Below are 23,418 nucleotides of genomic sequence, written 5' to 3'. Positions count from 1 at the left end.
ATATATCTTTTGTGGCCCTGGGGGGCCACAAAAGATATGTATATCCAAATCACCATGGGGGGCGTATTAAACTGGAACTCTGGACATGCCTGATAAGTGATTCCACAATATGGTCTTTTATGTTTATTGTGCTCTGTTTTGGTTTAAAAATGTTATTTAAGGTCAGTCAGTCACCACTGGTCAAAAGATCTGTTTTATGAAGCTGCCTCAACAGCAGACTCTTCATCACATTCTATTCACACAAGGCATCTTGCAGAACTATAACCGCCAAAAGCTCTGTTTTGGCAGACACTTAGTATGGCTTTATAGTCAGAGACAGGGGAACCCAAAGTCCCCTTTTCCACTGTTACATACTTGCAGCTTGTCCAAATGCTAAGCTGAGGAGAGAGAGAGTGGGGTCAGAAAAAGGCATAACTGAGTGGTTTAATATACTGCCAAAGGCTAAATTATCATTCCCATTAAATTTGTCAGTGGTGACTTAACATCAACACCACCTGAATCGAAAACTACAAGTGGGACATTGAGGACACCAAGTGCACAAAGATCAGACAGGGGTGATCAATCTCCTCAAGATAAATTGATTAATCTCCCTGTGCGCAAGTGGACCAGCAGACTTTAAAGTGAGATTGAGGACATTTGGATGAGCATAGCTAGAAAAGAAAGATGTTATCGAGTCAACATAGGTGAGCAATTTGCCTATTCTACAAAGCTAAGAGCTTTCACACTGGAACAGTGCACTTGTTGGATGTTAAAAAAAAAAAAAAGTCCTCCAAGCAGCATCTTTCAGGAGCTTTAGGCGTGGTGTAAACACCGCTCCTTAAATGCCCTGCCCATTGAAACCAATGAGCAGCAGCGCCAAAGTGCCTGCAAAGCGCCGTGGCAGCGGTGCTTTGCGGGCACTTTTAACCCTTTATTCAGCTGTTAGTGGACGTTAAAAGCACCTCAAACTATGGTAAACTGCCGCTAAAACTAGCAAGGCTTTACCGCTGATGCCCCTCCGCCCCAGTGTGAAAGTGCCCTAAGTAAAGAAAGGTGTGCTCATGTGTACTAACTACCACTTTTTTTTAATAATCTTTTTTTATTGACTCTTTCTACAATTTAATAAAACACTGATGGAAACTGCAAGCAAAATATAAAACTAGGGCCTTATCCGTGCTACCACTCATTTCAAGATGATGCAACCTTACACAAGCTTCTCACTAGGCTTCTTGCTAGAAATGTCTAAGAGGTCACTAGATCGTTTAACAAACACCTTACTAATTTATAATTATCATCTTTTTAAGTATAAATGTGACTGCAGCTGAGATGAAACATGGTCCTCATAAGAAAAAAAAAAAGGTATTGTATGCAATTTTGTACCTGTTGAGCAGTCAGGTCCTGTCCAATTAGGATCACAAGTGCAGCTTCCAGACTCTTGAATGTAGGTCCCATGGCCAGAGCACTGATCTGGACACATTGATTTCAGGATTTCACAGTTGGTGCCACCCCATCCTTGATTGCAATGGCATTCCCCATGAATGCACACTCCATGGTAAGAACAAAATGTATCCAGGCAATCAGCTAACAGACAGAGAAATAAACACAAATGATAGTTTTAAAAGTCTTAGGTGAGTAAATATTCTCAGTTATCAATTAAATATTTAATTGTTTCTTACACAGTCACAATTTATTGTTATTAAATGCTTAACTTCACGTTTAGGCAAGGTTACTCAAATAAATGTAACACTTAATACTTATCAAGACAAAATGGCCTAATGCATAAAAATGAAAGAGAAGGAAAAGTGTCAGTATTGCCAGTCAGTTACATATGTACTTTCATTTTCTAACCTGCACATTACAATGTGTTGGACAACAACCCCCCTTTTCTATATGGTTTTATAGAAAAATCCCACTATGAGAGTATAATTATGCTGTTTTGTATTATGCAGCAATCTATCAGTTGAATACTTCACATCTTCCTGCACTGCTATTAACGTTCTTTTGATGATGAGACTTAATTCAGCAATTTGACTCAATAAAACGTTACACTTGTAGGGTCAATGGTCTGAAAATTTAATTCCAGGGACTTAATTGCATTGCTTTTCACATGCAAATCAATAAAAACAATTTGATCATGGAAAGAAAATGGTGGCTTCCTTTCTAAGAAGCCAAGACGAAATGTTCTGTGCTCTACATAACAACATCACAGATTTCCTAATTACATCTAGTAGTGCCGAAAGCCATGTATCATGTTTCAGTGAGATTTAGATCCTGGATCAGCGTGAAATGCATTGGGTTTATGTTTTTTGTTTGTTTTGTTTTGTTTTTATAGGGCTCCACAGTTCTTCTATATGGGATTTTTCATAAAATAATCCAAAAGAATATAGGTTATGTTGCCAAAGCAAGCAGATATGGGACATTTACGCCTTACTATGAATTATAAAGAGTTTTCTTATCACAAAGAAATTTTCAGACCATATACAAGTACAGGAGACTGCAGGCCTTATATTTAGGGCTAAGGCAAACTCTATTGAATATGCAAGCACAAATTGTGTTATCTATATATTAACCCTTTAATAAGTAACAAAAGACAATGTGGGATGTGTACTAACAGTGGTGCAAGTCCGCAAGTCCTTAAAGGAGAAGTCTGGCCAAAGCTTGTTTGGCTGTACTTCTCCTATGGATCAAAGGAGTGCAATTCATTTTGTACTCTTGGTACCCGTTTTCAGCAGAGAGCGGGCTGAAGTCCGCTCTCTGTTGACGTCACTGATTTCAGTCCAGGCACCACATCATCCCAACCACGAACTCTATATCTGCCAGATCTCTGGACTGACACCTGTTTAAGGCTCTCAGCTAGCCGCTGAGAGTCTGAGATGGGCTTTCTGCCCCTCCACAGCTCGGCGCTCCAGTGAGCGAGGAGAGAGAAGAGCAGAGAGCGGTGACTGACCGTCTACAGCTCTCTGCTCATGGAGCTCTGAAAAACTAGTGATCAGTGATGTTTGATGGCTCAGTTCTCAGTGCAGAGGCACCAGGGGACAGATGCAGCATTGGACCGATGCTGCATGCACCTAGGTAAGTATGATTGGGGGGAATGTGCCTGTGTATGGTAACTAAAGTGAACAAATTATTTGTGGTCTAATGTCTCACTCTAAAGCCGGGTACATACTAGTTTTTTTCGGTTGCACGAAAAAAAAAAAAAAAGACAGCTTTGGTCAGAGCTGCTGTACTAACTATGCGAGGTTAATCCAGCAATCTCTTCCGCTGAGCTGTTGTGATCTGACAGGGGAACAGCCCCCGCCAGAACACTCTGATCAGTGCTCTCTGCCACTGGCTGAGGACACTGATTGGGAGTGGGTCGGCTTCTGGTTTGTTCGAATGTTAGGATTCTGTTGGACAGACCGTCATACACAGGAATGTCGGAATGGCGGCCGGTATTTTTTTATATCGGCAACTGTCTCCCGATATTTTGCCCCTGTGTACGGGGCTTAAGACTGCATTCACACCTGGGCATTTTGTAGCTCAAAGATACTCAACTAGAATTATACCATTCATTTCAATGGCCCCTGTTGACTCTCAGATGTGAACAGAGGCCATTGAAATGAATGGGATTTTGATTGAGTTTCTTCATGCTTCGAGTTACAAAATGCTCAGGGGTGAATGCAGCCTAAGTATGAGAAAGCATGGTGAGAGTATAGTGATTTAAATACACATTATATATATATATATATATATATATATATATATATATATATATATATATAGAGAGAGTCCAATCGTCATTTTAGTGTGATCAATATGTTGATACTGCAGCATAAACATATTACTAAATGGTAGATATAATTTTCCATAGGCATCACTCATAAGTGAACAACATGATTATATTTATTAAACAAAAATGGCAAAAATTGTGCCTTTTGTTATAGTTAACTTAAACATTTTGTTTTTCTAGAAGCAGGAATTCATCACACGCCTTCCCTTATGGTATTCTCAAAGTGTTCGGAAATTCACATATTCTTTAACGATTAACATAAAGCAGACTTGATTGAAAATAGGAAAAATTTTACTTCTTGGCTTAGTTACCCTCTCAAATGTTATTAAATGGAAACAGCAGAATGAAAAATTTAACCTTACAAACTTGAAAGTAAATTCGGGACTTCGTTGTGCCTATTCATATAAGCAATGAAAACTTATTTGAAAATAGGCTTGAGAGACTGACTGAGAGTCAGCCAACCAAGGGTTCTGCTAGTATACTGCCCCTTTACTATGCCATTGGTCACACAACCAGACTCCAATAGGGTCTCAATTTATTTTTAAGATATAAACAGACTATTCTACTCTTTCTTATGGAAGTGAAATATGAATGATAACTATTCAAATAAATATATTTATTTCACTATGAGTCCAAGTTATAACATGCTTTTCTTAAAGCATATGCAAACCCTCATCTTATAAGACATCTCATTCACTGTAAAATAGAAATCAAAGGAAAACCATTTGTGTGTATAAATAGAAATCAAAGGAAAACCGTGTGTGTGTGTTTGTGTGTGTGTGTGTGTGTATGTGTGTGTGTGTATGTGTGTGTGTGTATGTGTGTGTGTGTATGTGTGTGTGTGTGTGTATGTGTGTGTGTGTATGTGTGTGTATGTGTGTGTGTGAGGGGGAGGGGGCATGTCAGAACAAGTCTGATAAATGAGGGAGAGCAAGACGAGTTCTAGAAAACTTTCCACACTATGCTCTCATACCTAGTCTGGTCAGTTTTTCATAGGAGAGCAGGAGGACTGGCAGGAATAACACAAATTTTACACAAAGGAAGCAATGCAAAGAGAACAGGATACTTTTTACACATAAGTACATGGTACAACAGGCAGAAATATGAAATATTGGGCTTACATAATCCTTATTATAAAAACATTCTTATTAAGAAGGCCATACAGAACCATACTGATATCATTATCATCTACTAAGTCTGTCAAACTGACAACAATGGGATTAAGGATATCTTTTATGTTTACCTTCTTCACAGTTCTCCCCTTTATAACCTGAGTTACATGCACAGGATCCCATGATACAAACTCCATGGCCTCCACACAAAGGATCGATGCACTGAATACTAGGGATATCACACTCTGTACCCTTCCATCCACTATAGCACAGGCAGCGTCCCTTGGAATATTGACCGTTCCCATTACACAACACAGGACAGGCTGCTGTGAAATATAACATGACAAAAGTAGAATTAGGTTAGTTTTTTTTTTTTTGTGCAAATGGTGACAAAGCTTATAGAACCAAAACAACAAAGGATAAAGCAAATAAATAAGTATGTCAGCTACTTGTTGTTGAAATAGTGACGGCTTGTGTTCCAGCATCTTAGCTATATTTGTTTAACAAAAGAAAAGCAATTTGTGTACCTCTTGAACAATCGGGGCCTAGAAATCCAGGAAAACAATGACAAGTTCCTGAAACACACTCGCCGTTTCCATGGCAATTCCGGGGACATTCCACGACGGAATCTGTAAATAACAGATTTGGTGATGAAACTATTTATACAAGTCAGTAAATGGAAGACCTGCTGAGTTGTTACAATACAGATTTCTATTTTTCTTTCATTCCTTACAAAGCTGTCAGGCCTTCTGATCGGCCAGGTTGTCCAGAAGTTGCTTAATAATTTGAATAAAAGCCAATATTGACTACTTCCTGTAATTGCTGCCTGCGATAGGACAGGATTAGAAGTTTCAATTTGCTATGACAAGAATGTCCTGAGTGTGGAATATTTTTAATGCCATTTGACTAATTCAAAATGACATTCCTGCTCACCATCTTTGCAGATAGTTATACAGTAATTGGATCAGACATAAATGCACGTCAGTCATTTCTTTCAGCAGGCAGTACACTTTGACCCCACGCTCAATATGATACAAAGCAGGAGAGAAAGCTAAAAAATTATTTTTGATATGTTACGGTACAGTGTCAACTGGGCTGCCTCGCTTTATCTTACAATTGCTAATTTCACTCAGCAAGTCAAATTGTCATATTATTGTTTACTGCATTTTTCCATTATGAGAAAGCAAAGCCATGGCCTTGGTAAAATTCATACCTGCTATGATGGTAGACTGACTTTATACAGATTGTTGCTGGTGTTATTGATTTTTTTTTTTTTTTATGTAATAACATTTCTAATGCACATACGATTTTGAAATAGCCAGTGGTGATGTTACGTTTATGTTTGCTGCTGCTCCCCCATCAGGACTAGCAAGAGACTGTCAGCCAAAGTTATTGAGGTTGGAAACACCTAATAAGAGTGAAGTAACTGCTTGCAAAAAAAAAAAACATACCTACGCCTGACTACGCTCAACATGCATAATCCCATTTAGACTTCAATGGGTGCATCTGTAAATGAGCGATATACAAATTGTTGTACATTTTAGTGCCTGAATAACTCCTCACCTCACATAGAACTGCTTTTTACCCCTTGCCCAGTCCAAAAAAAACACATTTCAGAAGATTGATGCACATGCAAAAACACGTGTCTGTTGCCAGCATTACGGCTGAAAAAAAAAGGTAAACACTTCAAAATCACCCAGAATTTGCTCTACTTTTGCTTTACTCAGGTTCAAATGCAGTCTAATAACTTTTGTGAGATGGTAGTAAAGCTGGGAGGTCAGTCAGAAGCATCACAACATCTGGAGTATGAAAAACAAAAGAGAGTACATAAATGTAAAGAGTCATGATGCAAGCACCTCAGGGGTGGGCATATTGGTATTGTCATTCATCAGAGACCTTAATTCTGTTGAGCTGCAGGACAACTCGAGTAACAGCAGGAAATTTCCACATGGTAAATGTTTTGCCCTTGCAAACCCGAAGCTTTATTTCCTTCATTTAATAATCTCAAGGTGCAGTCACTAACAGTAGCCAGTTAGAAATGAGCCCTAAAATGAAAACTGCCATTAAAGAGATATGTAGCCTGGCATTGTTGAAGTCTGATGGTTATGCCGATTCTTGACTTTGGTATTCTGAGATGAGGAGGTTGAATTACTAAAGTCAAAAAGACTGTACACTTTGCAAAGTGTGGTTGTACTCTGCAAGTGCAGTTGTTCCAGAGCTTGGTAAATTAGGTAAAGTTTTGCAAAGGATACACAATCACATGCAAGGAAAATGAAAAAAAAAAAAACGAAAAAAAAAAAAAAAAATTCTTGCACATGATTGGATGATGAAAGTCATCACAGTTTATGCTTATTTACTAAGCTCTGGAGCAACTGCTCTTGGAGAGTACAAAGTGCAGTCTATTTGCCTTTAGTAAATCAACCCCAAGGACTTCTGCAGTAGATCAGCACTGGCATTCCCCACACTAATCCCTTGACTGGTGTCTTCAAACATTGGACCTCTCGGTGATAACCAGTACCTTTAAATATTGCTCAGCATTATTCATATAGGTCCAGTGATTACATTACAAAATAATGTAAATAAACAGTCATTTGGAAAACACACTTACTGGGTTGAGCTTACCTATAACAATAGTATTAAAGGACACCAGTTCAGAGTTTTTTCCATCATTATAAAAGGCAATGTGCCAGATTCCAGAGTTAAGATACTGTATGAAGCCAGCTTCATGAAGACTGACAGATCTTGGGAGACGGCTCGCTTTCTCAGATTCAAGCAAGTTGCGTTTTTCTCTTGAAATTAATCTGCTGCCTTCCAAAAGTTCTACAAAATCGTACTGAAATGAAACCCATAAAGTTGTTATAAGGAATGTAATAAAACACAGTAAATCTATATCTTTTAGGCGAACATTCCTTTATGAAGGTTTCTGAACACATGTCAGAGCTCTATGCAGAAGTGAACAAAGTTTAATATACACATTTAATATACAGTAGCTGTGCTCAGACTAAGTGAATGTGGTAAAACATGCAATAAAACCTCTGGCTCGAGATTTAAAATGACTGTCAGTGCCATTATTATCTCAGTATTTGACTCAATAGAATTTATTATGAGTTTTTAAGAAAAAGAACAATAAATAATGTGTATTATAAACGTAATAGTGGTATACAATAGATGCTGCAGAAGTGTATTTAAGCACTGTGATGCTTTCACAAGGGGATGAAGACCAAACCTTTCTTATACTTAATATCTTAAACTGACATTCTTTGCAAATAATAGATCAAAATATTTGCATTGGTTTTGAAAAATATTAAAAAGTTTCTACCCTTCTATTCTACCTGTGAGATTTTAAATCCAGATAAAAGATTATTTGATCGGACCACTAATGTTGCCCAGAAAGCACTGCAGCTGTACTAAAGAAGGAATTTCAATGAATTCACCTCTAATCTGAATGTCATATAAAAATTTACACCTACTGTACATTCAGCAAGCTTCTCAAAATGTTCCTAGGTGGGACTGCAGCCTATTTCTCTGAGAAGCACAGAGGGTAACAAATAATCTGCATTCCAACAGATTCATATTCTAGGGCTATCATAAAATGAGGGTGCTAGGAACTATAGGGGTTAAAAACTATCTCTAAGCAAAACATTGATCATGCATTGGGTAGAGTAGGGAGGATGTATTGAGTTCTGAATTACTATTTGGGGAAATGTATTATAACTCCCTGAAAGTCATAATAAATCTTTCCCATTGGGCCTGGCCAAAATCCACATTTTTAATAAAGAAAATAAAGGTTAGAATTTCTAACAATGTTTTTATTGCTATTTATGTTTTCCTGGCCCAATGACAATCCCTCATCTCCATTTCATGTTTTGATGTCAAATAAATAATCTTCCCAGTGAGCTCAAAGACAGAATTAAAAACCTGGCATAACTTTAAAAAAAAAACCTTCACATGTTAACCAAGAGGCTACAGATAAAGGACCACAAAAATGTGACGATTAATACAAGCTAAAATGTTGGGGGAGGCAGTTACAAGTTAGGGGCTCACTTTTGGAGTTATGTTTTAAGACTATGTCATACTAGCAATCCTGTCACCACTAATACCTTACCAATGATAAGACCACCAAGAGACCACTCTATAGCTAGCTATTCATTAGCTGGAACAGAGGCACAACACCCTGTGAGGTTCTGCAGGATTACACACAATGACAGAGCAGAATACAATTAGGGAAATGTTAGTTGAGACCACTACTTCTGATGAGGAATTGCCAGTGCCAGAATCACCAATTGTGTGACATGGCCATTAAGAGGCATATCTACAAATCAAAAGGAGGATCTAAACTGTGGAAGCTGTATCAAAAAAAGTAATCAGAAGGTAAAGGATTAGCCTTGTGCTGCATAGTGTCTCAGTGTGCAAGTGGCCATGTTGGTAGAGGCAGGGTTTTTCTTTCTGATGTCAGAACTTCCTCCCTGATGACTGGTGATTAAGAAGCAGCAACAGTGGTGCAGAAAGCACAGGTCCGCATGATAAATGAAGAAGTGGGGTCTTTGCACTGCGAGTTCCTTTGTACAGCATTCTCTCCAGTCAGGATTACAGTATGCAGCAGTAGACATCACAAAATCTCATAAGACTAGCAGGCACAGTGCCCTCGATGACCTCTCCCAAAAAACATACATCTCCAGCTATGACTCTCAAGGAACAGGAAGTCCATTGCTATTTTTCCAGAAAGAATTCAAGACAAATCCTTTCAGAGTACAGATAGACAATAAGTATTTTTAAATGTTCCCTACAAAACAGCAGACCTTTACTTTAAGTGCAGGTTCACGTTTAAGATTAGGTGAGGTGTTATACGTACAAGGAAGTATTCACAGCTTGATGGTTTTTGTGTAGGTGACACATTAACTACGGCACTTTTTAAAGGTGGAACATCTTTAGTATCACTTGTTCTCACCATCATAAAACCAATCTGAAAACTACTGCAGTAGATTCACAGGGTTGAACACAAATGTACCATGTAAAATTATTTCTGCATATAAATCACTATTGCTTTGTTCCTCGAAAAAAAAAGTATGTGTAATAGAGCTATGAATCCTAAAATTTCAGTTACCTGAGCTCCAGTTTTTGGAACTACTAAACCATTCGAAGGCTTGGCAGGCTGTTCTATGCCTAATACTGACATGAAGTAACATTTTCACTAATTGAAATCTCCAGAAAATGTTGGATTAATTATCTTTAGAAATATTAGAGCATGCGTTTGCCTTTCACCAATGATAAAACTCAAACAATGTATTTGTAAGACACTGGAATGTCCTTGTCAGGAAGGGAAAAAAAGTCCCAGTTTTTCATAAATAACTTCCCTGTACTGACCCCTCCACTCTCCGAGGTTTATTTCTTGGAGGAAAGGAATAATAAAAATGAGTGCAGAGTTTGCATTTGACAAGGACAACAGACTGAAGTCCATATCTGCTATCGTTTCTTGTACATTTTAATATGGGATTGTCTATGTGCAAAGTGACCTGTCCCTCACCCTTGTGTTTCACTGCTGGCTTCATAAAGAAAGGGCAGAGCACATGCATTCTTTTCTAAGAGAATTTAGATTTAATGTGCATTCATCTTTTTAAAAAAGCTATTATCCATATGTAATTTCATACTGCCAGGAAACAGTGGCCTGGCTCTAAATGCAAACACTTTCTTTCCTTTTCTAAAACTAATCATACGAGATCCCCTCCTGCCTAACACATTCAGGGTTTGAATGGCCTCCAAGAGCCTGCTGAGAGCAACAAGATTCAGGTCTCTGCAGCAGTGACGAGGGTTAACTGCAGTGAGACATTTTATGTCTGCATAACGGACCAATGAGGCAAATACACATTATAGTCATATTTCTGATGGATGTGAAAGGGAAACCTTTTTCTCTTTTCTTACAATACTTGTCAGGTAATGTGCAGGCTTCACAGCACAAAGTCACTAACCATTAACTTTAAGGATCACCATCTACAGCAATAATGTACTATTCGGTTTCTGTGCCAGGTGGTTTCCATAGCTGAGTTTCTATGTTGTGATATGGCTGCGTATTGTGTGAAATGAACTACACAGAAACTTTCAATCTATTCCACCAGATCTTAGCGGAGAATGAAATGGAAAAAGGGAACCTGGGGCTCGATCCATTTAGGCTGAGTTTTGCGGGACAAAAGTCTGTGGCTGGGAACAAAACCAAGACTGTGCTAATGCTCCATTAAGCCGGACGCTGCCACTTTTTGACATAAAGTGACATACCCAAAGGCACTTACACCAAGACACTGTACAAAACAGGTCAAGTGTTTACTCGTACAATTCAGCAGAAGCGCAGCTTTCATATTGACACTAATCTTAGGATGCATTTTTGAAATCAAAATGGATCACCATGGGGCCTGGTCTTCTTTGTTCCCTTCTTTTACACTTGAAAAGGTCCAGTTGTTGTGTACAGGTCATCTGCTCATTTCAAAAACAGTCTATTACCATGAAACACTTATAAACGTAAGACAAATCGACTTCTAATGGAGTTGTGTGCTTGAGGGATGCTTCCATTTCTTGGCTGTTTGGAAACCCTATATTATTTATCTTATGATTTCCATGTATAGTTTCGATTTCAAGGTGAGAACCATAGTCAACACAGATGTGTTTTCAATTTCAAAAGTTGTCATGGTGTTGAAGCACTGAAGCATAGTTTGCTACTTGTAGTCTTTGCACATACACTATATTGTCAAAAGTATTGAGATGCCTGCCTTTGAACTTTAATGGTATCCCAGTCTTAGTCTGTAGGGTTCAATATTGAGTTGGCCCACGCTTTAAAGCTATAACAGCTTAAACTCCTCAGGGAAGGCTGTTTACAAGGTTTAGGAGTGTGTCAATGGGAATGTATGACCATTCTTCCAGAAGCCCATTTGTGAGCTCAGACACCGATTGTGGACATAAATGCCTGTCTCACAGTCTCCGCTCTAATTCAATACAAGACCTACAACATAAATAGACCTGAAGTGTGTCTTGGTGGTCTGGTTGGTATGCCAAGAAAAGGGGGAAAAAGACTCAGATAGGGGAAAAACTCTTAATTGATTCTTGTGTTTATTGAGCCAGCTGGTAAAGGCTTGTGACATTTCTTCCTGAGGATTTGGGATGTATGTGGCAAAACAAGGACTTCCAAGGGCCTAGTTTTTTGATGATGTGGTCTGGTACTCCATGTTGGGAGGCAGCTGAGGCTGCTCCGATCCAGAAGGAATGTCCAGAGGACTGATTGGGGTTAGAGCCCAAGTTGCTTAGGAGGATCTTGACATGCTTGATAAACTGGCTGCCACTCGGGGGGGAGCTGATCAGAAAAAGTAGCAATGAGCTACCATCATACTGGCTGGGTAGATGGGACAGTAGTTGGTCAAGCACCGTCACCGAGCACCAGGTGTTGTTAGTCTGAAACAGGTTGATGTCAACTCTGGGGCTGGTTTGTTGCATTTTGCAGACTGTGAGATGAAGGGTGTAATGTTTCGGAAAGCGAGTCAGGTGGCGTCAAAGCAGTGTCTGACTGTCGGAGCTGCTGATGGTAAATTCACTAGGTCGTAGGACATCTTAGAAGGCCTGGTAGATGGCCGTCTGGATGACTAGGCTGAGCAAATCCCCAAACAGAGAATGAGTAAGGATTTCAGACATGTCCCTGAAGAGGACACTCGTGATAGGTAGGCATTTGCCACTGACTACAGGTTGGTGCTTCTGTATGCCCTGTAGGAGGAACTTGACTGCATGGGCCGAGAATACTGACAGTTTGCTGGGGTCCTGTAAAGACAGGAAATGCTGGATGCTGGCTAGGCATAGCATGATAGTCAAAATGTTAAATGTGGGGGGCATATATCGCACTATAGGTGTGTATTGATATAATACTCATATGATGAGAAAGCTGCCCTACCAAAAAGAACATCTGATACTCATGCAACAACTAAAAAATATAAAAAATGGCTGTGCTAATCAAAATTAAATTAGGGTGAATAAAAAAATGTGTACAAACAATAAGTGAAATAAACTCTACAATTAAAGTATACATGAAATATATCTGATCACCTCAAATATGTATACCACAATATTTCATATGTGTTAAACTCAAAATTTACCAAACATAAAATTAAGTGCAAAATTACAATGAAAAACAATCTTATAGAAAGTCCAGAAATATAAAATCTCCACAAAAATATTAAAGTGCAAAAGTGTATAGTTCCAGTGTGGTGAACACCAAGTCCAATTCCCAGATGGAAAAAGGGAAGGCAAAAAAGGAATGTTGGAGAAACCATTAAAGGATGAAGATAACAGGTAGGTTTCACCACCACTGAGGGGACAAAGGATAACTTCTCCCCGGAGCATACACCCAAAGGAAAGTGGGGAACCTTACCAGATATGATGGACCCCCTTATCACAGTGAGATCATAAGTGTGTGCAGATTCAACCCTCTGTGGGGTCCCTAAATGAACAGAGGTACCTGGAACCTGAAACTTTCAACATTTTGTAGTGCTATATACAATTATATATATTTTTTATACCTCCGTTCTTTATAATAACTGTCATAGGTTTAGTTGACTGGCCTGGAGATTCAGGATGATATAGTGCTGGTTTTGAAAATGATATTAAAAATGATATTCTGTTCATGTATTATAGGATTATTTTATCCAATGTAGCTTTTAAATGTACAAGAGCATTTCAAGCTTCGGCAAACCAGTGGTGGCCAAAAAAAACAGCACAAAGCCCGTGGAGGCTGCGGCATCGGTGACTACCTGTGGTGGCTCGGCTGGCACTGCCAAGATGAACACTGAAATGCCATTTCCAGCTGGTGAGGAACTTATAGCTAAGTCTGCTACTGCTGCTTGGTCTAGTTTGAGAACTTGGTCTGGATCTTGCACTGGTGTGAGAAAAACTAAAACCTGTGATATAAAAAGGACCATCCTTGAGGAATACTCCTCATCGCAAAGTTCAGTTACCTAGTAAGGATTGCGATTGTCTCATGGTGCACCCCTGTGACTGGGTGAAGTCGTGGATAACTGTCCTGGTACAGCCTAGTTTGACAGGGACAAGCTATGATATGAGTGTCCAGAGTGACACCTAGGAAGGTGATAGAGCGTGCCAGGCCTTCCACTTCATGCTCAGCTATGGGCACTTTGAGATTGCTGAACACTATCCTCAACCTATCTAGATCTGCGGGTGGTGTGCCTGGTTGTTCGGTGAGCAGGGAGTCATCGAGGTGGTGGATAACCGTTTGATGGTGGGCCTGGTGTGACTTTACCTGAAATGAACTGTCTTACCCCTGTCATGCAACTGACCCTGGTGAAGATGCGAACTGTGCGTTCTTCCCCTCCTATTTATTTTATCTGGGGAGATAAAGTCCAACCTGGTGCTGGATGGAAACCTGAACTAACCTCAGGGAGAAAGACAGAGAAAAGTTGAGTGGCCTGCATGCCACTAGAGATGAATGGCCAACTGGGTGCTGCTGCGTGTTTGTGTGGCTGATTGTTTGTCATTGAGGTGTGTTGGCAAGTTAATTTGTATGCAGGTTTGCATGTAGGTGCGTGCCACAAAGTGTTTTATACTACTGGAGACAATATTGCGTGGTTGCAAGGGTGTCAGTCAGTGTTGGGTTGCTGGGGTGATATTGCGTTGTTGCAAGGGTCTCGATGAGTATGAAGGTTTGTTTTTTAAGACAACATTACGTGGTTACAAGGGTCTCAGTCTGATTTTGCTGAGACAATACTGTGTGGTTGCAAGGGTCTCGAGGAGTATGAAGTTGTTTTGAGATGATATTGCATGGTTGCAAGGGTCTCAGTGAGTGTCAGGCTGCTGAGACAATATTGCGTGATCGTAAGTGTCTCAATGAGTATTATTATCTTTTTTTTTTTAATGAAATTACATGGCTGCAAGGGTCTCGACGAGTGAGGGGTTTCTGAAATGATATTGCATTTTGCAAGGGTCTCAAATGAGTGTCAGGGAGCTGAGAAGATTTTGTGTGGCTGCAAGTGTCAACAGGTGTCAGGTTGCTGGGCTGAGATTGCGTGGTGACAAAGGGGGTATTTATTTATTTTTATTTATTTGACAAGAGAGTTTGCTGATGTGCTGTTGTGTTTTGCAAGGGTCTTAACAAGGGTGTCAGGCTGCTGAGACGATCTGCATGATTGCAAGGGTCTCAACAGGTGTCCGGTTGCTAGGCCGAGATTGCGTGGTGGCAAAGGTTTTATTTATTTATTATTTAATATATATATATATATTTTTGCTGTATGGGATGGGGACATGGATTCCCTTTTCTTATTTGATAAATATATCAACTATCTTGGTTCCCGGTCTCAAAGTTAATATTGAAATAGGTTTTACTGAAATCTCGTTTCTCGATACTACGTTAAAACTTTAAAATATGACAATCACAAGTGATCTTTATGTGAAAACTACTGATCATAATCAACTATTAAATTTTAATGGTTTTCATCCCCCTAATGTCTTTGCCTCCATCCCAAGGAGTCAGCTGATGAGGGTTCAGCGGATAGTTAGGGATACGCTGCACTGTAGTCAGAGGCTTGATCAGATGGAGACAAAATTGATTGATAGAAAATATCCCGAAGCCTTGGTTAAAAAGGAACGGTCCAGTATGGATAGTATTAGGACCCCAAAAAATAAAAAAAATTATATATATATATATAAATAATAATAATAATAATAATAATAAATATATATATATACATATATATATATATATATATATACATACATACATACATACATACATATATATATATATATATATATATATATATATATATATATACACATATATATATATATATATATATATCACACACACATCTCATTCTTTTTCACACAGAATCTCTAATTTACAATTATTAACAAACATTGGAACATACTCAGAACCAGTTATCCTATGGTTTAGGAGTTCTGGTGTCCTCCTACAGTATGTCATCTTATAGGAAGGGTAGAACAATGTGCAATCGATTAATTAGATCTGATCATTTTTCATCAACAGCACCAAAAACAAAGTTTTTGGAACCAAAAAATCTAGGTTCATATCCCTGTCTATCATGCATTTAATGCAACTCTATGATTAAGGGTACATTTTTCACACACCCCCATAAAGGTTTTAATATTCCTATTAGGGGACACTATACATGTCAATCATCATTTGTAGTATATGTCATCAAATGTCCATGTGGATTAGTCTACATTGGTGAAACTACACAGAAAGTGAAGGATAGAATCGTAAGACACAAATATTCCATTAGGGACAAATTAACACAGCTACCACTTGCTAGACATTTTGTTGAATTTGGACATAGTGTGTCACCATTGAAATATATGGTCCTGGACGGGATTGAAAGAAACAGAAGAGGGGGGGGGGGGATCGTGAATTAACCCTTACAAAAAGAGGTACACTTAATCAATTTTTTTTAATACAATTGCCCCATACCGTTTAAACGTGGATCTAGATCTTTATTTGTTTATTTAATAGGTTATTGGTTCTGTGTGGTGACTGAACAGATTTCTACATCTATTTATTGAAGATATATATATCTCTTTATGCATATATATGTCTTTCAGATCTGAAAATAGGATGAATTGCAAGATGACAATGAGATATTGAGATTATCGGCCGTGCGATTAGTTATTTTCTGTGTCTATGGTATGAGATTAGCATTTTTAACATTGATTGAATAGAAACTGAGAATGATTAACCATATTGATTCCATGTGTGATGATGCTTGTTAAACATATATAAAGTAGATGATTGTGGTGAAAACCTTCAGATGTGTTCTGACTGATCTAAGGAAGGGCATGAACAAATCAGCCCGGAAAGTAATCTTTGTCTGAATAGATGATTATAACGATTTTGTCTTGAACGACTCCTTGCTTTGTAATCTTTTTCTAAAGATTTTATGGAATAAAGCAACACATTTTTAAGTGCAGCAACTTTTGGAATGTTATTCCTATATACACAAGGTCGGTGGGAGGACCTATATTATATTTATATATATATATATATATATATATATATATATATATATATATATATAAATATAACTATATAACTATAACTATGTTGCATTTTGGAAGGGTCTCAACAAGGGTGTCAGGCTGCTGAGACGATTTGCATGGTTACAAGGGTCTCAACAGGCGTCAGGTTGGTCAGGTTGCTGGGCCAAGGTTGCGTGGTGGTAAAGGTTTATTATATATTATTATTGTTATTTATTTTTAATGAGTGAGGGGTAGCTGCGACGATACTGCGTTTTGTAAGGATCTCAACAAGAGTGACAGGCTGCTAAGACGGTTTTGCATGGCTGCAAGGATCTCAACGAATGAGAATTGAGTTACTGAGAAAAGGATAGAAATACCTGGTTTGTTTGGCGGCTTACGTACCCTTAATCGAGCAGAGATTAGGACAAAGTCTGTTTGATTCGTAGGTTCCGTAGAGGCAATTAATGAACGATATGTGAGACAACGAATGGTAACAAATTGATAGGACATAAAGAATGTGGTAACAAATCTTACTTGCGACAGTGGGCCATGCAAGTGTGGTGTGGCACCGTGCATGACGCACAGAAAATAACTTTGTTTTAGTAAATAAATGAGAGCTGAACCTTGTACAAATGATTTGTAAGTTCCACTGTGGGAAACACACGGCATGGAGGAAACAATGATTGGCAACGATAGAAAGTATGTAATGTATCAGATACAAATCAGTTGTAAAGAGAAATGACTCTAATATGAATCGGTTGTAAAATGTATAAATTAATCTGATACAAATCGGTAGTAAGGAGTATTAAATTTAAAATTGGTTGTAGAATGTATGCCACCCCTTGCTCTGAAACTGAACACACACACCGACCACCCAGCCCTCCAGGCTAATCAAGTGCAGACAAGGCACCAGGTGGGTCTAATTACCACCTCAATCAGCCACAGAACCCGTACAAACAATACATGCTCATCTGATGGATCTCATAGAGGAGACGGAAACCCCATGGACAGTGAATCTTATAACCAGTGAAGCCTAAGTGATATCAGACAACGACCGACAGTGGCTCGTGGGCTTGGTTTTACAAATGAATCATATGTTTGGTAGAAGGAACTTCCGAATGTACTACGCCTGTGCCGAATAATGTCGGGACATGACCGACAACAACTCAGGGGCAGGCTTTTTACGAAAGGGATGCAGGATAGGAAGCATAACGAATACTACCTGCCACAGTGAGCGGGAACCGCCGATGAAGACCACGAACGAAGAAGCCACAACGCACTTGCGATCGAATGCACAGACTCACGAACATGAGGTGAGCTGGGAAGATTCGGCCCAGTGACCTGCAGTATCGTGCACTGAACCAACAGAGCATGGGCGAGTGGGCTTCTTAAATACTCTGAGCTCCTCCCATAAATTCAGGCCACCATACTGGCCTTCTTATTTAGCTATTCTATTTTAGCGCTGGGATAAATTCCCACCACAACTATCTTGTTCTTTTAATACTTATAAATGTTTTGGAAGCAACCACACAGTCCACATAAACTCAAACAACAGAACAAGTGTGTGCAATCAGCCTCACTTCAGACCCTGGGGACCTCTAGGTTTTATTTAGTTGCAGCCCACACACACATACTGGCATCAAAACATAATTAATTGTTTTCAATGTAATTGCTACGCTATGGAAGGAAGAAAAAGATGTGCACTATGTCAGCAAATTTTTGTAAATGAGTGTTTTTTGATTCAAGTAAATCATTTGTTGAGGGTAAGGCAACATTTACTCATCTCCCATGAAACTTTTCTTTTCTAAATGAAACTAATTCATTACTTTCGGTGAATATAAAGGATGAATGTTCTTCATTTAATTTTGCTCTAAGCCATTAAAGTCCTTTGTTATTTCCACACGTCTCTTTAAAGAAGCATATTGATCCTTGTGTTGCAGTGAAACTGACATTTTAGCAAGTGTCACAAAAGACTTGCAGTCTAGCATTGATTGGCTTGCTATGGACAACCAGTGTCAATTATTCCCATCTGATGTATATGCAATACCTCTAAACAAGCTAGCTATAGTAAGGCTAGAATTTTAGGCAAGCATTTCTTTTCAAAGCCAAAAGGAGACTACGCTGTGACCCAAGCTACAAATTAAGTATTCTCTGCTAAGGGGACTTATTAATGCTACTTAAATCAGCAAATCAGTCACATGGGAGGCAAGATCATAGTGTCATAGAGCAGACTGCAGGAATGAGAAGGCTGTCGCCATTGCTACAAAATAACAAATAAATGAACAAAGTATGACAAGGTGGAATCTGGACCACAGTTATGCCACGTACACACAATCAAATTTTCCGAGAGGAAATATTGGATTTGAGTCTGTTGCCGGTAAGTCCGACCGTGTGTATGCTCCATCGGACATTTGTTGTTGGACTTTCTGCCAACAAACGTTGGCTAGCAGGTTCTCAAATTTTCCACCAACAAATGTTTGTTGTCGGACCTTCCGATCATGTGTACACAAGTCCGTCAGACGAAAGTCCACGCATGCTCGGAATCAAGTACGAGCCAGAAGCGCTCGGACTTGTAACTAGCGTTCGTAATGGAGATATCATGTACATCTTGTACTTCACTACGTCGTAATTGCTGGCCAACATTTGTGTGACCGTGTGCACGCAAGACAAGTTGGAGCCAAAATCCTTCGAACAGAAATCCACAGTTTTGTTGTCGGAAAGTCCGATGGTGTGTACGGGGCATAAGGCAAGACATACCTTAGGCAATTTTATTCCCTTTAACCATGAGATAAAGGAAAGAAAAACACTGACTGTGTTGATGGGGGGGAATCCCTTCAGCTGCCCTATTGTATTCTGACAGTGGGGGGGTTTCATACGTATCAGAATACAATGATTACCGCTGCCAGCCATAGCCGGCAGAAGTAATCATACCAAAAACAGGCTGGTTGTACTGATAAATAGGATAGATAGACTTTATTACATCCAGCCCGTCCATAGATGAATCAAAATTTCAAGCCGTCTAAGGCTGGCTTAAGTTACTTGACCAATTTCATATATATATATATATATATATATATATATATATATATATATATATATATATATATATATATATAAATGTTTTTTCAGCTGAGGAAAGAATTCCACTTTAGACAAGTAAATACATAAACCAGCGAGCACATGGAGCTCTAAGTTCCTCCTCAAATGCAGACAGGACCAACCTTAAAGGAGAAGTATTTTTTTGGCTTTTTTCCCATAATCATACTTACCTAGGTAGATGTAGCATTGGTCCGATGCTGCATCTGTCCCCCGATGTCTCTGCACTGAGAACCTAGCCATCGAACATCGCCAATGGCTCGGTTCTCTCGGCTCACCGAGAGGAGAGCTTCTGACTGTCACTTAGCAGCTTTCCTGCTCCACTCCTCCCTGCTCACTGGAGCGGGAGCTGTGGAGGGGTGGGGAGCGGCTGTCTCAGCGTCTCGCTGAGAGGCTGAGACTACCATCAGTCCTGGCACTTTGTGGATCCAGATTTCCTAAGTCAGGATAACGCGGTGCCTGGACTGATCTTGGTGACGTCAGCAGAGAGCAAACATCAGACCGCTCTCTACTGAAAACAGGTCACAGGAGTGCAAAATGAATTCCACTCCTGTGACCCATAGGAGAAGCCCAGCCAAGCGAGCCTGGCTGAACTTCTCCTTTAAGGGCCTAAACTGATTAATTTTCCTTAAACCTATTCAGTTTTATTGCATGAAAACACATTTCAAGTAGAAGAAATTAAATGCTCATCGGACTTCCCCATTGGCATTCTTCTTTTTCTACATATTCTCTGGTCCACACCAGGTGTCTCCAAAATTTTCAAACAAAGAGCCAGTTTACTGTTTTTCAAGCTTTAGGGGGAAGACTGTGGCCAGTTTGAGTAGAAAATGTCCCGGCATCATTGCGAATATACTGTAAACACTTCCCCATCATTAGATTTAGCAGTAGTAATAATGCCCCATGGTTAGTATCAATGGGAGGAATAATACTTAATCGACAATGTTAGTGGGAAGAAAAGCACTCCATCATTGGTCTTAGCAGGAGGAATAGTGCCCCATCATTAGCGTCAGTTGGAGGAATGGTGTCCCAAGGGCCGCATAGAGGCAAGCAAAGGGACCAATCTGGCCCCCGGGCTGCAGTTTGGAGACCACTGGTCGACACTTAGGGGCCATTTTAGAGGCCATTTGTATGCAGACCAACTGCCTAATGAAAGACAATGTAATCATATACAAGCAACTGGCCACACACTACCAACTGAAACTTGGGATCTAGCATCTCTCACCCTCTGAATTTTTTTCCCATATGGCCGATTCACATCTATGTGATGTTAACACATGACTGCGACAACCACACATAGGTATGGATGGGACCCAACAGACCATTGTTTTTAAAGCTGATCAGGTAAAGCTATACACAAAGTTTCAAGTGTCTGTCTTCTAAAGCCACCAATAGTCTATGTGACTGATCTGCTAGTGTTGAGGACTAAAGTATAATGAGTCAGGGATTACAATCTCAGCAAAATTATGTTCTTAATCACACAAAAAATAAACAGCTTACATAATGGTGCCAGGTTAACTCATTTAAAGAAAAGGTGACAAATCCAGGTATTTTCTTCTGAGAGAATAGGTGCAAGTACTCCCCGCTTCTCCCCTTCTCTGTCCTACCCACCTCTGATTATGATCCTCTGCAGTCAGGAACAAAAGATCCCCCAGCAACAACAGATCCCCAGCAACAATAGACCTCCCAACAATAGAACCCGCAGCAATAATAGATCCCCTTGCAAAAATAGATCACCCTAGCAACAATAGATTCTACCAGCAACAAAAGACTCTCAACAACAAAATACTACCTCAACCATACCCCCCCAGCAACACTAGACCTCAAATGTAATAATACATTAGATCTCCCAGCAGCCAGAAACAATAGACTCCTCTGTCAACAGTAGGTTGACCCTGGAAACAAGGGACCCCCTAACAACATAGAATCCCCCAGCGACAATAGACCCTCCAGCACCTTATTTAGTGTGGAAGGTGCTGGAACTGCATTCCCCCACATTCCTGCTGAAAAAAAGCCCTGGACAAATCCAAGTAGTTTCTGATAGCATTAGGCAGCCCATAGATTTGGTAACTTTTCTTTATTCAAGCAGTGGGTTGAAAGAAAAACTCAATTCTCCCGTTCATGTACTCAATGTGGAGGGTAAAATCTGTTCCACTGAGCTACTGTATTCTGACAACAGGGAGCCCTCCCCATTGTCTGAATACATTGATCAGTGTTGCAGGCTATAGTCAGCAGTGCTGATCAAGTGGGAAAAATCTGACAGGGTGATTGTACAGAAGTCGATTGGTAGACAACACAAAAAGCTAAATCATGGAAATGCTTTTTTTTTGGTTTTCATTGGATCGGCAGAATGTAATTATACACTGTTAAAATCAATCTACAACTATCATTAATGATAATAAAATATAGAAATTACATAGAACAATAATATTAATGATGGGTACATTATGTACATGCATATTTCTCTTATAAAAGTAAAATATCAATTTCCAACTTTATCAGTAGGCCCCACAATCTATCTTCTGATCTAGCTGTCAGACAAAACCATTACTATAATTTAACAATAAAATGGGACAGAGACTGGTGACAGACGTTAATGCTAAGAAACAAGAACAGGTACCATCTGAAAATATATTTTCTTGACGCACGCATATAATCAGCTGTCATGTATTTATTTTGATTTATAATTCAGTATTGCTGTCATAGGGAAAAAAAAAGTCTCCTAATACTTGCTAATATCATAGATCTGCCAGATCTGCAAAGTGAGTAAACTCAGTAAGCAGGCTTTAGGAAACACTATATGTGTGCTGCTATCCAGATTCTCATAAATCAGCCAATATTACAATGTCTATCAATTTTTTTGGAGGGGGTAATTGAGAAGCACTGTGTTGTTGTACATAGGAATCACAGACATTTTTGTATAATATATATATATATATATATATATATATATATATATTTTTTTTTTAAAGTAATTTTCCTTTAGCGGCACACTGGGTGGGGACAGATTCAAAACATGTTTCAGTAAGTCTATGTTGTCTATTAATAGGTAACTTAAACTGACCACTGGATACCATTGTTCTTCTTGGGCATGTAGATAGCAATTCAATGTGCCAAGCTATTAACAAGTATGGCAGCCAACAATTATGCAAACAAATAAAAGCTCTAAATAGTTACCTCTTGATAATTAAAGTAGACTGTGCAATAAAGTACAAGGTCATTTATTATGTATCACCCACCCCTGTTTGCAAAAAGCTGGACTATAGCAATAAAACAAAGGAAGGAACAAGAACAAAGTTGGAAACAAGAAGTTGAACAAATATCATGCTTTTCTTTCAGTGTTTCTTTATTAAAGGATAACTAAAGGCATTTTTGTTGTTCTGGATGGAGTGGAGAGGGATTAGAGTGTCTGCAATAGGGTCACTGGTTCAAATTCCAACCACGACACTA

At 39.2% G+C, this 23,418-nt stretch overlaps 1 protein-coding gene across 16 annotated transcripts in view; it reads right to left on the bottom strand.

Moving 5' to 3' along the window:
• The window catches only part of TENM3 (teneurin transmembrane protein 3), a 1,601,892-nt gene that overhangs the window by 241,906 nt on the left and 1,336,568 nt on the right, over nt 1-23,418 (bottom strand). For all 16 annotated transcript variants that reach the window (XM_077477263.1, XM_077477264.1, XM_077477253.1 and 13 more), the window contains 4 exons: nt 7,483-7,693; nt 5,388-5,489; nt 4,992-5,186; nt 1,360-1,560 (listed from right to left, as the gene is read on the bottom strand). In XM_077477263.1, coding sequence (XP_077333389.1) covers nt 1,360-1,560; nt 4,992-5,186; nt 5,388-5,489; nt 7,483-7,693 — 709 coding nt within the window. The remainder of the gene's footprint in view (nt 1-1,359; nt 1,561-4,991; nt 5,187-5,387; nt 5,490-7,482; nt 7,694-23,418) is intronic.

This window comes from Lithobates pipiens, unplaced genomic scaffold (genome assembly GCF_037356315.1).
Source record: "Lithobates pipiens isolate NorthernLeopardFrog02 unplaced genomic scaffold, aLitPip1_a1.2 Scaffold_13, whole genome shotgun sequence".
Lineage (NCBI taxonomy): Eukaryota > Metazoa > Chordata > Amphibia > Anura > Ranidae > Lithobates > Lithobates pipiens.
This window is presented reverse-complemented; position numbering and strand designations above follow the sequence as displayed.